The sequence below is a fragment of the Schistocerca gregaria genome, chromosome 1 (assembly GCF_023897955.1).
Source record: "Schistocerca gregaria isolate iqSchGreg1 chromosome 1, iqSchGreg1.2, whole genome shotgun sequence".
Lineage (NCBI taxonomy): Eukaryota > Metazoa > Arthropoda > Insecta > Orthoptera > Acrididae > Schistocerca > Schistocerca gregaria.
The window spans coordinates 359,245,711-359,260,645 of NC_064920.1; the positions used below are offsets into that span (position 1 = coordinate 359,245,711).

The window sequence follows — 14,935 nt, forward strand, 5'->3', positions numbered from 1 at the left end:
ACTGTTGAAAATTAATAGGATCTCTTAGTGTAAACTGGTCCATTAACTGCTATCCACTTATTTTCTTTCCAATGACATCCCATTAGAGTGACTTTGTAATAATTACGTAAAACATCAGTATCAGACTTAAGTTCTTGATGGGAGGTAGCCACAATTACCTTTAATTGCAAATGATATTTCTCAGCCTGATTAAAGTATTATTCCAACTGAGCACTTATAACAACCTTCCACAATGTCACAGACAGTCAAACTTCCTTCATATTTCTTTGATGTGTCTCGTATCTTCTTTGTTTTACAGGTTTAGTACAGCAACCAGATCCTATTAGATGCAGTTGTATCATAATAGGTTTCTTGCAGTGTCAGTAAGTCACAAGGCGGTAGACTTGGGTTCATAAAATCCTAACCCATTATAAATACATGGGGTTGAAATGACAAAATCAGCTTCAACACATTATGGCACATTGGCATGTGCATGTATCATCATTCTAACTGTTTCCGTAACTCTACGACCACCCTTTTCACTGCAATAATTTTGATGTTGGAGTATTATCATACATTTAACAGTAGCTTCTCTATTAAGAACTTTTCTCTGACCTTTGTGCTGTTAAACACTCTTCAATTATTACATAACATAAGGGAAAGTCAATCACTCACCTATAAAAGACTGGTATGTGGTGTACAGAAACACGTAATAGAAAACAGTTAATGTTAGCTTTCAAGTTCTTGCTCTTTTGCTAGTAAAAGGACACACATTGACACATGTAACCACACAGACACTCAAACATACATGCTGATGGTAGCAGCAAGACTAGTTATTAAAACAGATTATTGAAAGTAGTTGCCTGGGTAGATGGAAGTTGGAAGCAGGTACGGTAAGGAGCCACCAGACAAGGAGCGGGTCAGACGCTTCAGTTAGGCAGGTCTTTCACCAAATGAGTCAGTGGCAGCACAAGAAGATTAAAAGTAGTAGTTCAGAGGGTAACAGCATATAAAGGCTACTAAGGAGAGGTGGGGGGGGGGGGGGGGGGGAGATGGAAGGAAGGAAAGGAGAAGAAGAAGGTGGTGGTGGTGGTGGTGGTGAGGAAGACTGGGAGGAGGGGAGAGGGGAGTAAGGGAAACGGGTAGAAAGAGAGAGGGTGGGGATCGGGAGCAGTGGTGGGAGAAGGCTGTACATGATATGAATGGAGAGAGTATGGTGTGGACAGAAGAGAGAAGGGAAAGGGTGCAGTGAGGTAGTGAGAAATTAGTTAGCAAAGGTTTAGTGCAGGAGTATTGTAAGAGTGCAGGATGTGCTGGAGAGAGAATTTCCACCTGAGTAGTTCAGAAAAACTTGTGCTGGAAGGGAATACCCCAATGGCCTGTGTAGTGAAGCAGTTATTGAAGTCATTAGTGTTGTGATGCATAGTACATTTGGCAGCTGGCGGATCAAGTTCGTGATCTGTCACAGTTTGGCAGTGGCTATTCGTGTAAGTGGTTACTTGTCACGCCCACATAGAATGATGTAGAGTAACTGCATTGTATCTTGTATTTAACATGGCTGCTTTCACAAGTGGCCCTGCCTTTCATTGGAGAGAAGATACCTGTAACTGGATTGTGGTAGGTGGTGGTGGACATGTGTACAGGACAGGTCTTGCACCTGGGTCAACTACAACGAAACGAACCATGGCACGCAGGGTTGGGAGCAGGGATGAGCAAAGATACTCTTGAGGTTGGATGGGTGGTGGAACACTACTTTGGGTGATGTGGATAGGAATTTGGTAAGGATATTCATCATCTCAGAGCACGAGAGATGCTGAATGGTAGTGGAGGATGTGATTGAGCTTTCAAGGCCAGAGTGATAGTGGTCGAGTCGGGAGTGCTGATTGGTGGCTGGTTAACAGGGTTCGTGTCAGAGGAGGAGATGGCATTGGAGATCTGTACCTGGGATGAGCTGGATACAACACTGCCTGTCAAAGGCACTGTGAAGGTTATCAGTATATTTCGACAACTCATAATACAGATGCAACATCCATGGCTGGCAAGGTTGTATGGAAGAGACTTTTTGAAGTGGAACAAGTAACAGCTGTGGAAGCAGAGGTGGTGCTGTTGATTGGTGTGCTTGATTTGACCAAATATATTTGAGAAGCCATTAGAGAGGTGGAGATCAAACATCTAAAAAGGTGGCTCGTAGAGTTCAGAACAACCAGGAAAGCGGATTTGGCAATAGGTCCCTGCTATGGGTCCAGATCATGAAAATGTCAGCGATGAATCTGAGCCAGATAAGGGGCTTTAAGTGTTGACTTGATGTGAATGATTACTCCAGATGGGTCATAAATAGGTTGGCATAGGATGGTGGCATGTGAGTATCCATGGCAGTACCACAGATTTATTTACAAATTTAGCCTTTGAAAATAATTGTGGGCCAGGGTGTGGTTGGCTACAAGGATTAAGAAAGAGGCGGTGAGTTAAATGTAAGTTGGGAAAGATAGTTTTCTATGGCTGACAAGGCCATGGAAATGGGGAATGTTAGGGTATATATACATTGCATCCACAGTGGCTGACAAGGAGTCTGGCAGTGATGAGAAAGGAACTGCGGAAAGGTGGGGGAAGGAAATAAGCAGTGTCTTGAATGTAGGATGGGAGGTTACAGACAATGGAATGGAGGCATTGATCAACAACAGCAAAGGGTTCGTTCATAGGGATCACTGTACCCAGCCACAATGAGAAAACCAATGGGGAGACCTATGTGGTTGGTTTGTGGAATTTGGTTGAAAGCACTATAGTATACCGTCCAATAGCCCTTGCTTTGGTTATAAAGCATTTCAGTTTATGAACAGCCATCTTTAAGAAGTGCAGCACATATATCCCGACCCAGATCTTTGTAACTTCACATTTACCTGTAAGAATAAACTTAACCTGGCTCTAATAATGTTTATCTTTTATTGAAAGAATGTTTCTGAGCTTTGCTATAAGCCCAGTCTTCCCATAGGTTTGAGCCTGGAACCACATTGGCATTCAAATCCTTTGAGATAGTATCCTTCAAATGTGTTAATTCTTACATCCATTTAAGTGGAGTAACTTTTTTCATCGAGTGCACTTGCTTCAACTTACTTGCTTCAAGGGTAACACTTCTCACGGTGATTTTAGTGAACTTTCAAAATGATTACGCACTTACTCTAGTAAGATATCTGAACAAAATTTAACCATAAATAATAAATTAATATTTATTATCTGAATATTTGATATGTAGAGAAAGATCAGAAAATAAATTATTTTGGATTCTTGATAAATAACACACTCATCCTAGTGTCAATCTCTACCATTTATCACTGCCTCTTATGTCCATGGTTCTTCTAGCAATCAAAAGTACATTCATCTGTTGTAATAATAGCACGTTGTTGAAAATTATTCAGATATTTTGAAAGTTTAATTGTCATCTGCAGCCTGGATTGTTGTTTCCTTATCAACTTACTAACTTACTTTACTGCTGTTAGGAAAATAAAGGCATCATCAGAGAAAGTAGCTCCACAGCACTTTCTCCTATCTTGGAAACACGTCTGGAACTCACTTTTTGTTATCATGTTAAGGTCCTTTAGCAGATCTGTTTTTATTTCATCAATGGTGGCAAAACAACATCCTTTCGTGGTTCTCTTCAGCCTCGGGAATTGAAACAAGCCACAGGGAGGGAATGTCCGGCAAATACAGTGGCCGAGACAACATAAGGGTTTTCTGTTTTTGCCCAAAAAACCACGAACAGGCATTGAGATGTGTGCAGGAGCCTTACTGTACTATCATTTCAACAAGTGGCTGTTTTCTTCAGATAGCTTCACGCAAACAGAACATAACTTCCAGGTATTATATTTTATTGAACATATGACTACGAGACAGGAACTCATGATGCACTATTTCATTGTAGCCACAGAAAACAGTGAGAAGAACCTTCATGTATGATCGAACTTGTCAAAATTTTTTGGCATTGTCTCTTTAGTCAGTTTCCATTGGGATGATTGGGCCTTGGTTGTGACATGATACTTGTATATGCATGTTTCATCACCTGTTATATCATTCTTTACAAATTATGGATCATTGTCGACTTCATTCAGCAATTCCTGAGTGATGTATATGTGACGTCATTTTTGGTCGAAATTCAACAATTTTGGAACAATCTTTGCTGCTACGTGTTTCATGCCCAAAACAAAAACACGCACAGAAGTAAAAAACTAACACTGAAACTAATGAAGTTAACAAATCTAGTACTAAAGAAATAGACACAAAAAATATATTTGCCTTATTCAATTAAATATTTCCAAACATGAAATAGTTTTTATGTTAACTCCCTCTCAGTAATGTCCACAGGTAATTGTGAGGAAAGTCAAGACAAAAGAAAATATTTAAATTTCCTGACATTTCTAAGAACCCTGCAATTTTAATATTATTAGCAGATTTCTGTTATGATACTTCTGAAAGTTGGAAGTATTGTGGCTATCATCAGGGTCATTATATGAAATAATTGGATGAAATTAAGAAACTGCAGTAAATTACCTTCTGAAACCGATGAAGGTGGGTGCAATTCTGCTTTCATAATTTCTTCAACGTCAAAAAAAGGGTTTTCACCAAATGTCATAACATACAGTGTTACACCAAGAGACCACATTTCCAGTTCTGGACCTTCATACCTAAAAATGTGAGTAAAACATGTATGTAACTTTTCTATGATTGAAAAGTTATGAGCAAAACTCACAGAAGCATATATCAACAATGTATTGAGAGAGAGAGAGAGAGAGAGAGAGAGAGAGAGAGAGAGAGAGAGAGAAATGTATGCATGGACAAACATATGGCGCATTTCATCAGCCCTATTAAGTCTCCACAAAATTAAGATACTTGTACTTCATTCAGCACAACCTCATAAAAACATTACCTATTTTATGTTCATAGGCTTTTGTGATGAAAGGCAGTTTACATTAATTTTGTCTGTATTACAGAGTGAAACATATTGGGAAATAAAGAACTAACTTTCAGAACTGCCAACACTGTCATCTACAGCCCACATGAATTTCATGTACAAAGGAAGACTTTTCCTTCACATTTGCTATGTAGTTTGTATAGAGTGACAGTATGCTCACTAAATTTGACTAGCAAAAGTTGTCAGTAAAACAAAATTTGTGGAGCATTGTTTTTCAATAATGTAAGAACTTAAAAACCCTATTTGTTGGTGCTGAGAATCACATAAAACAAACTCGAAAAAAAGTAATAGTGCTGCATACTCTTACTCAACTTAATATAAAGATGAAGAATAAATCTGATTGCACTAGAAGGCTGCAGTTTATTTTCAGAGTGTAATTCAAAGGCCCAGGATTTCCTCTTGCATGTCATCAACAAGAGCAGGCAGATTAAAACACTGTGCTAGACTGTGACTCAAAGCTAGACATTTGCCTTTCAGCAGCAAGAAAAGGTATCTGTTGTTGCACATAGAACAGTAAGTGCAAGAATAAAATTTTGTTAAGAACTGGTGGAGACATCGTAAAGTGGGGCACCATCTGCTAGTTACACAACAGCGTTGTGACCAAATGTCAACATGGGAGGCCCATAGTACGAACAAACTGGGAGCTAGTTTCATCAGACTTTGCAAGACTGAAGGCAATGACTGATCCTGCACTTTGACAACACTGCACAACAGACAGAAAATGGTACTGTAATGTGGCTAAATGTAGTCACTTCCCTTAGAGATTCATAAGAACACCTATAGGGATGCAAGCTTCATGTAAAGGAATGCTCTGAAACCTGTGCACCGCAAGTTCCTTGCTGAACATTGACATGTCACCTCGTGCTTTCAAGCACTGCAGACCCAGCACAGTTGCTGCTAGGTAGCGCCATGAGGAAGAAGGAAGGACTGTAAAACTTCAATAAATTATTGTTAGTTGAATGCTGTTTCATTATTTCATAAGAGTCCCAGCACTCTACAGGATTATTCATCAACCCACTGTGACCACCGGTCAAAATCCTGAGTAAGCAACTTTTGCAGTGCGACATGCACGAAAAGTGTCAATGACATTCTGGAACGTACCAACAGGGATGTGGAGCCACGTCGGATCCAGTGCCACAGCCAGCTGTGCTAGGTTTCTTGATTTGGCGCGAACAGCCCACTCAAGGTGGTCCTACAGATTCTTGATTAGTTTTTAAATCGAGGGAGTTAAATGGCCATGGGAGTAAGGTGGTCAACCCCTCCTCTTCAAACCACACACGTACACTGTGAGCTGTGCAACAGGTTGCATTGACCTGCTGATAGATGCCACAGTGTCAAGGAAAAACAAACTGCATGTAGGCATCAATACAGTCACCAAGGATAGATGCATACTTTTGTTGATCCATTGTACCTTCCAGAACGACAAACATTCCCCAGAGTATAACACTCCCTCCTCCAGCCTGGATCCTTCCAGCGACTGTTTGAGGACCACACACGCCAAGTGCCACCTGTCTAAGGGAACATAAAACATAATTAAGCTGAAAAGATCAGCTGTTGCCACTCAGTGGACACCCATTTATGGTACTGGCTTCCAAATCCCAGCATTCGTTGCCCTTTAACAGCAGTCACCATGGGTGTATAAATCAGGTGTCTGCTGTGGATGCCCATATGCAGAAATGTTCATTGAACAGCCATTAAGGAGACACTGCTGGTAGCCCATTGGTTCAACTTGGCGGTCAGTCGATCTAAAGTTGCACATCTGTTCACCTGTGCACAATTCCACATTAATTGTACACCCATGTCATGTATTGCGCATGGTGCACTAGAGTGCCTCAGCATCTGTTTCTGTCACACCATTTTGGTATGCATGGTATACTTTAAGCACAGGGGCACACAAACAGTTTACAAACTTGGCTGTTTCGAAAATGCTTCCGCTGTTGGCCCAAAGGCCAATCATCATGCCCTTTTGGAAATCAGAAAAACTACTCTGTTTACCATTTTAAATTTATCTCTGAAAAGTAAGTATTTTAATTTTTCCATCACACATATTTTCATTGCTGCAGGATAAGTCAGTTACATCACCTTTACCTAGAAAATGTTCAGTCAATATAAGGCAACATTTTATCGAAACTGGATAAAAAAAAAGTAAAGTGTAATGGTTTAACTGTCAGCACATAACTTCCTGTTGTTTTCGTTCCTCACCAAACCTGAAAAGTTGTCTGAAGTCCAGGTATTCAACAGCACCTTTGGAATTGTGTGGGTTAGGAAGCCAATCAAGATTGCAATTAACCAATGATCTTTCTGCAGGAACTCAAGAAATTCTTTCTCGTGAATCGCCCTCGCCAATGTATGCTTCCATAGCAGAAGTTATCTATTGAAGGAGTCAGAGTGGGTTTCAGTATGTATCCAGCTTGCCACTGTCATCTGCATCTGAGTGAGATACTGATTTATTTTCTTTCGTGATGCCTTCATGACAATCAATTTTTATTTGTAACAATCGATAACTAAATCTCAGAGTCATAGAGACCACCACATTAGATGAAATTACAGCATTAGATGCACAAAATTAATATAGAAAAATTCCTAAATTTGTTTTGGCCAAATTATAAGTTACAAACTCAAAAGGTGTTATCAGACACTGTAATTCCTAGTTATTTGAGAAAATCTGCTGCAAAGGCTATTACGGCTGGACAGCTGTAAATTATATTGTATTGAAGCTTTTGTTTGCGTTAAAATTACGAAAAAGTGACAACAGTTAGTTTTATAATTTCCCATCCCTGAAAAGAACAAATTTTGCCCACCTCTAATTGAAACCATCTTTCTCAGGTCAGTAAGAGTGACCAACTCCCCCTTATTTTCCAGGCTCTCATGCATTACAGCATTTTTTAAAAAAAATCCTTCGAGTTCCCTCACTGTCTACACTTTCTTTCATATATTTCTTTACTATAAAAATTAATCCTGCTAAGTACTATCAATAGCTCACAATCTCTAATTAGCAGACCTTGAAAAGTTTTTGTATAACAACTGATACTATTGTCAATATGCAGTCTTTTTTCTGTTCATCCGCCTAAGGAAAAAATACGGTTCAAGGAAATGTGAGGATCAGAGAAAGAATGACACCTTATACTTCTAGAAGGGCTGCAAGACGGAAAGAGAGGGGGGGGGGGGAAGTTTGCTTATATCTTGATAAGTACTGGCAACACATGGATCCACTTGCTTTGTACTGATCAGCAGCTATAGTATAAATGAGACACCTGTCTGTAGTGACTGCACTGTCAATCGAATGTTAAACTTTTATCTTTCCTCCTCTTCTAATTAAGACATGGACGTAACAAGGACTCTTGGAAACACATTATAGACACATACATGTTTCAACACACCTGTTACATTATTTATATTTCAATTGATTCACACAATACAATAATTTGAAATGCTTCGAAAGAGCCAGCACTGATAGATCAACAGATTGCTTAAGTTGGCAGCAATCAAAAACAGATAGCAGTCAATATGACATGTTTTAATTTGTGTAGTGTCCTTTACCATACCATTCAGTGTTTACATGTGTGTACATTTGTTTCTAAAGTGAATCAGTTTTCATCGTGGGCTCTCACGTCAAGAGGCAAGAAGATTGGTGTTCTTGAATTTTCACCACAAATGACACTTATTACAATCTTTCGATTCTAAAAACTTCATCTTGGTTTGTGGAGTAACCCAAAAATATGGTACTTGTTACATGACATAACAGATTAAATGTAAGAAAAGTAGCCAGCTTTTTTTCTTTACATTATATCTTCATTGTCACTCATTCCAATGCAATGTGTAGTTGTGCAGTTGAAATTTATTGTAACAAAATCTCCCTTAAAATCATGATAAAATGTCGGTTGCACTACAACCAGCACACTACCTATTATGTCATTCAAGAAATCTTTCCAACTCCTACTAGCCTACTGTTTGTGGAGGACAGTGGTATCTTTTGCTATACATTCTAGAACACAATTTTAAATTATTACCAAAAAATTCTTTATTATGAACTAACTATCTGCTCTTGCTTCACAACAGAAGTTAAAAAAGGGCCTCTGCATACATTCGCTTTTTAGGGTTCTGTACCTTAGTTGGTAGAAACGGAACACTTTTAGGATCACTTTGTCAACAAATTTGTTTTTCCTAGCCAAGATGTCATATACAAATAAAACCTATTGAAAGAAACAAAGCAGTTTTGTTAAGTTTTTAATATACAAAGCATAACCAATAAGGCCGTACATTGTTGCCAAGTAAACTCAATGTCAGTCTGAATTTGTAAGGATAAGATTGTGGTGCTTGATTCTGTCACTGACCTGAAAATACTTCAGCCACTGAGGTAAAAAACTTAGTCTCGTGCATTGGTTCTGTGGTATATTACACTGTCATTATAACTACTGTGCAGATTCCTAAAACTTTAACTTACAATATCTTTTTTGCCTATGAACAGATTTTGATAAAAATAAAGCCTATATATTGCCTCAAGATACACTCAAGTTACCTGTGAAAACCATCTCTAAATTCTTCTAGTTGTTTTGGAGATTAAAGTGTTCAAACAGACTGACAGACACTACAGTTGATGTTCAGTTACTTTAAGAAGACTGAGATCTAGAAACAAACTGTGAATGTATTATTGTGTTCAAAATTACATTAAGAAAGGCAACAACGAAGAAAGCAGTGAACTGAGGGACATCACACGTTCCTCCAATCTCATGGGACCCTTACACACAACTAGCAGTTGCAGCTAAATTAACAGACATGTTGATGAGACAATTATGAAGACACAAATTTAATCACATTTTACTTTGTCAAAAAACAAAAATTTACGAGAAAAAATAATATCATTCAACTAATTTATTAATGTTACTTATCTTATGCAGCCTGATCAAATTAAATTATTTAATAAATCACATAACACCACCTGTTTGCTGCAGCTGACTATGCATAGAGACTTGTTTCTCTTCAAGTACAGTATAGTAAATAAAAATCTCCTTCAGACCATACATACAACCAAAAATTTTATAGTAACTAAACCGGTAGAAAATTTGTAATTGCTGCAGTGTAACACCTGCCTAAATGTTACAGAGCATTCACAACTTCAGAAACAGAAGCATAAAGCATAACTATTTTTTCTTTTGTGACTACTTCACAGCAGATTGTAAGCAATAAATAAATAAATCTGGTTCTACTCCACATAGAAATGAAGTGTGTGAAATTTGGTCTCAGCAGGATGAAGAGAAAGAGGCCCAAGGGCCTCATTACCTAATGTCAGCAAGTTGTTTACGCCAGTCTCATTAACTGAATATTTTCTCATATCACAGATTGCACTAGTTGGAAGATGTGATGAGTCAACGAACCCAAGCCAGGCAGAGGGCAGTGCGAGCCTTGACTTTTAACAACGTAATAAGACCACACCAGTTGGCCAGTAGCCTCTCACTCTCAAGGGAAGATAGCACTTGCAGTTAAGGACAAGTTTGTTTATGAGAGAAAATTTATTTACATCAAAGCTATTTCAGTGAAATTTCTGGAAGTTATCTGTCAAATTAACGTTACAGGCTTTTGTTTACAATCTGTGGATGTGTGAATTAACTGTTCCTCAAAGTGCCAGACTAGCTGTATGAGATGTGATGATATATTGGAGAAAAATATACAAATTCCCACCAAGAACTGAGAAACGTCTTATCAAAATTAGAACATTTCTACTAACAAACAACTACAGAAGTATGCTGGATGATCATCAGACATTCATATGCAAAAAGAGAGAATGTTCAAAAATTTAGCATTACTATTGAATAAGATAAACAGTTTTTGAGCAATCAGTTGCTGAAAGGACAGGCAGAATTCACACAGAAAATTCACTAGCTACTTCATAAAGAGAGAAGAGCATCTGAACGATCAGAAGTAGCCAGAAAGAGGGGAGATTGATGCGAATATGAAATTCAGTACTTCGATAAGTAAATTCTTTATGAGTTTATAGCATAAATTTTAAACAATGGAAAATCCAGAATGGAATGTAACAATATTATGAAAAGGAAAGTCGCTATTCACCATATAGCGGAGATGCAAGTCGCAGATAGGCACAACAAAAAGGCTGTCACAAATAAACCTGTGGCCATTAAGGCCTTCGTCAACAATAAACACACACACACACACACACACACACACACACACACACACACACACACACACACACACACACACACAAAACTGCAGTCTCAGGCAACTGAAACCACACAGTGAGCAGCGGCACCAGTGAAAACTCATTGAAGGAGGTAACTGTCTCCTGAATTTGTCAGCTTTGCAGTCTTTGATTCTAATTTATCTTCTAAATCACAAAAAAATAATCAACCCACTGAATCACAACACAGAACACAGAAATATTAAAAAGGTCTAAGAAGGAATCAATTAAATATCAGTATGGAGTACTACAACTATGAGAAATCACCCATTTTCATATTCTTCTGGGAACACAAATGCTCTTACTTATTGCCTGCAAGCACTTCTGGACTACAGTATTCCACTGTTCCATAAAATGTGGAAAATAAACGTCCTTCGCTCATGAATGTTGCTGATCCAAAATCAATTAGTTTGGCATGAAACTTTTCATTTATTATAATATTCTCATCTTTTATATCACGGTGTAGTATTTGTAAAGAATGAAGGTAGTCAACGGCTGAAACTATCTGGAAAAAAAAAAAAAAAGAGGAAGGCAACACATAAAACCACAGGAAAATATATCACCACTGTTATAAAAATTTCTACATTTTTAAAGGTTCCTGCTATTACCTGCCTGAAGATGTAACTATTCAGTGTCTCATCAAGATACGGTTTTCTGTCAATGAACTCGAACAGATCCATCCCTGCTCCATGTTTTTCCATAACCAATTGGAAAAATTTTGTATTTTCAAAGACATCTAGGACTTTAACCTAGAACATAAATGTAAATACAGACCATACTGATACAAACAGAAGAAAAGAATGAGATAACATCAACTAAAAGTTAACTATGAAACAACAGAAATAAACTTTATTGGCGATGCAACGATTTAGACATAAAATTAACATAGGTAAAAATGAATCACAAAGAAAAATTAGTATAAGATATTGTGTGTGATAATACTGTAGTGAAGTTTCAGTAAAATATAAATACTTCAGGAGTAAAGGATATCGCTCTCCGACAAGCAGGAGTGACAAGTAGTTGCTAGGGGCACATTCTCTCTCTCTCTCTGTGTGTGTGTGTGTGTGTGTGTGTGTGTGTGTGTGTGTGTGTGTGTGTGTGTGTGTTCGCGAGCGCCATGGAGAGGGGTTGGGGATGGATGACTAGCAGCCTGGAGGGAGGCAGCCGGTTTGCTAGCTAGGAATGTGGGAAGGAAGGAATGCCAGATGTGTAGTTGTCAGAAGCAGTGCACGCTGAAGGTGACATAGAAATGTGAATTAGGAGAGGGTGACACGATGGAGGGACGAGAAGTTGTTGGGTGGATGGTGTGGGGACCATGGGCTACCATAAATGGTGGCCAGGGTGATTACGAAAGTGAGAATAGCACCCATATGCATAGTTCAGAGAAGCTGGTGGTGGAGGGATGCATCCAGGTGGCCCAGGTTGTAAAGTAGCCATTTAAATTTCGCAAGTTTTCTCAGCTGCATGTTGCACCACTGGGTCGTCAACTTTGTTTTTGGCAAGAGTTTGGCAGCCACCTTTCCATAAATTAGGGTCTACAGAAATTGCATCCATACTGCTTCTGTATGTTTTCTAATATAATCTACCAGTTTACATTAGATCAACTTCTCAAATTTTTCTTGTACCTTCGAAACAAACAAAGGAACTACTTAATCTATCTTCCATCTATTTGTCTAACAATATATTTCACCCGCCCCCGTTCCATTCTTTTTCTTTTTACTGTACTATATTTTGGTGTAAGCTTGTTTAGCACTATATAGTGTAGTGTCAGATTGCTGTTAATTGCCTCTCTTTTATTAATACATATACTTTGCGTATTTCACATCCCAGAAGGTTTCCTTGATGGGATCTACACAATACAACGAATGAATGAAGAAACAAACGAATCACTGCATTACAATTATAATTAAGTCTTTCACTTCTAGTCTGTTCCAAGATTCATTTGTCTGCTCTCCTAGCAATTCCCAACTCACATTACTGTACTGCTTCTGAGCCACCTCAGTTTTTGAACAGTTCTCACAATAGAAATCAACATCTCATTCCAGATGTTAACATAGATAATACACACTAATTGTAGTCTCTCCATTTCTGGTACAATGGTAGCTCAGTTTTGAAAACTCTAGAGTACTAAAAGCACTCCAGGCCATATTTACTCTTCTGTTTATTTCTTTTCATGTACATCTAATCATCTTAAACTGTTGCAAACCAAATAAATCCACTGGTTCTATGAATCTGACACATCATAATTGCAATGTTAAATTCTTCCAGTTGTTTTTGAAGTGTGCGTGTGCACCTTTGAGGCTGTGATGGCCCTTCACCACACATCAATTTTAGCAGTTTGGCCCTGTTCCAGCTGAGTCTATCTCGCTACAGGTATCAGGTAATGCAATGAAGTTCTTCCCTTATACACCTTTGTCGCTTCCACCCAACGCTCTTGGTTCTGCCTTGCAACTGGATACTCAATCGCTGGCTAATAGGACCAAGGCAATAGCTCTGCATCTAGGTAGGTTTCCTTCAGCTTAACCTTGCTCTGGCGTTATCTTTGATGCAACAAATGCAAAGTTTGGTCCCGGATACATGTTGCTATGGACATGTCAAATGGTTAGCGGCTGTGTATGCTTGTTAGAAAACTGAGATTCACCCACACCACACTGTCTCTACACCTGTGACGTTATGTAGGGACTAATGTTCCTACAATGGAAAACTTACAATGCCACCAGTAAATCAACTACAATGCCACCAGTAAATCAAAGATGGTTCTGATATGTTCCATTAACACACAATACTTCATTTATCCCTCTTAAGAATCTGAAAATTTTGTCTTGGGCTGCTGTGAAAAGTTTTGAGAATAAAGAAGGAAGACTAAGGTTTATTGTCTCAATGATAACAAGGCCACTAGAGTGGTAACACAAGCTTGTCTCTATAAGGACGGGAGAGAGAGTCAGTCATATCCTTTGGGAATGAATCAACCTATAATTTGCATTAAATGGATTAAGGAAACAATGAAAAATTTCCTTGCCTGATTTCTCTCTCAATAGTGTCATTAAATAATTTATTCATTCTTTTGATGAAATTTGTAGCCTGCTCCACTTAAACTATTTTAAGATAAGCCACATTGTTGCAGCCACACTACAATTACACTAGTGGCATATGGAGATCATTTAACAGGCATGTATTGGTGATCTTAGTAGTTTAGTTCTGAAAGGCCATTTTGTGTTTTCAAATCCTGAATATCAACAGTCCTACATGGAGATCCTCAGCCACAATGTCATCCATTCTCTCCCTGTCAGCAAGTTCACCACAATATAGTGAAACTAGAAGATTTTACAGCAGACAAGGCCCAGCAATTGTAAAATCATTCAAAGTGGTACAGGCAGTTAGTAAACCACTCAAAGAGATTTAGGCTTTGTACCACATCATACATCCTATGCCATTACCCACCTGTAACAGTATGCACCAGGATCATTTTCAGCACTTTTCTCTATCATAGGGTGTTCAACATCAACATACTAACACTATCATCATAGCTTACCATAAGGTTGTAGGCAGCACACACACATCCACAGCAACAGAAACAAGGCAGATGGAAATCGGTAGTGTTACATCTCTAGCTAACCAGGAAAATCTTGCTCTCTGAAAGTTATTGTTGGACAAACAACAGCTCCAAGCCAATTTCAAGTCAACAAATATGTATCAGTGTCACTCATAAAGGTCAAAATTACAGTCGTTGAGACTAACTGTTGATGTCGTCAGTACATTTTCACACATAGTCTGTACATTTTCACACACAGTCTGCT

At 38.5% G+C, this 14,935-nt stretch overlaps 1 protein-coding gene across 5 annotated transcripts in view; it reads right to left on the reverse strand.

Moving 5' to 3' along the window:
* The window catches only part of LOC126345965 (PAS domain-containing serine/threonine-protein kinase), a 212,289-nt gene that overhangs the window by 40,618 nt on the left and 156,736 nt on the right, over nt 1-14,935 (reverse strand). For all 5 annotated transcript variants that reach the window (XM_050002149.1, XM_050002147.1, XM_050002148.1 and 2 more), the window contains 3 exons: nt 11,747-11,887; nt 11,444-11,643; nt 4,522-4,655 (listed from right to left, as the gene is read on the reverse strand). In XM_050002149.1, coding sequence (XP_049858106.1) covers nt 4,522-4,655; nt 11,444-11,643; nt 11,747-11,887 — 475 coding nt within the window. The remainder of the gene's footprint in view (nt 1-4,521; nt 4,656-11,443; nt 11,644-11,746; nt 11,888-14,935) is intronic.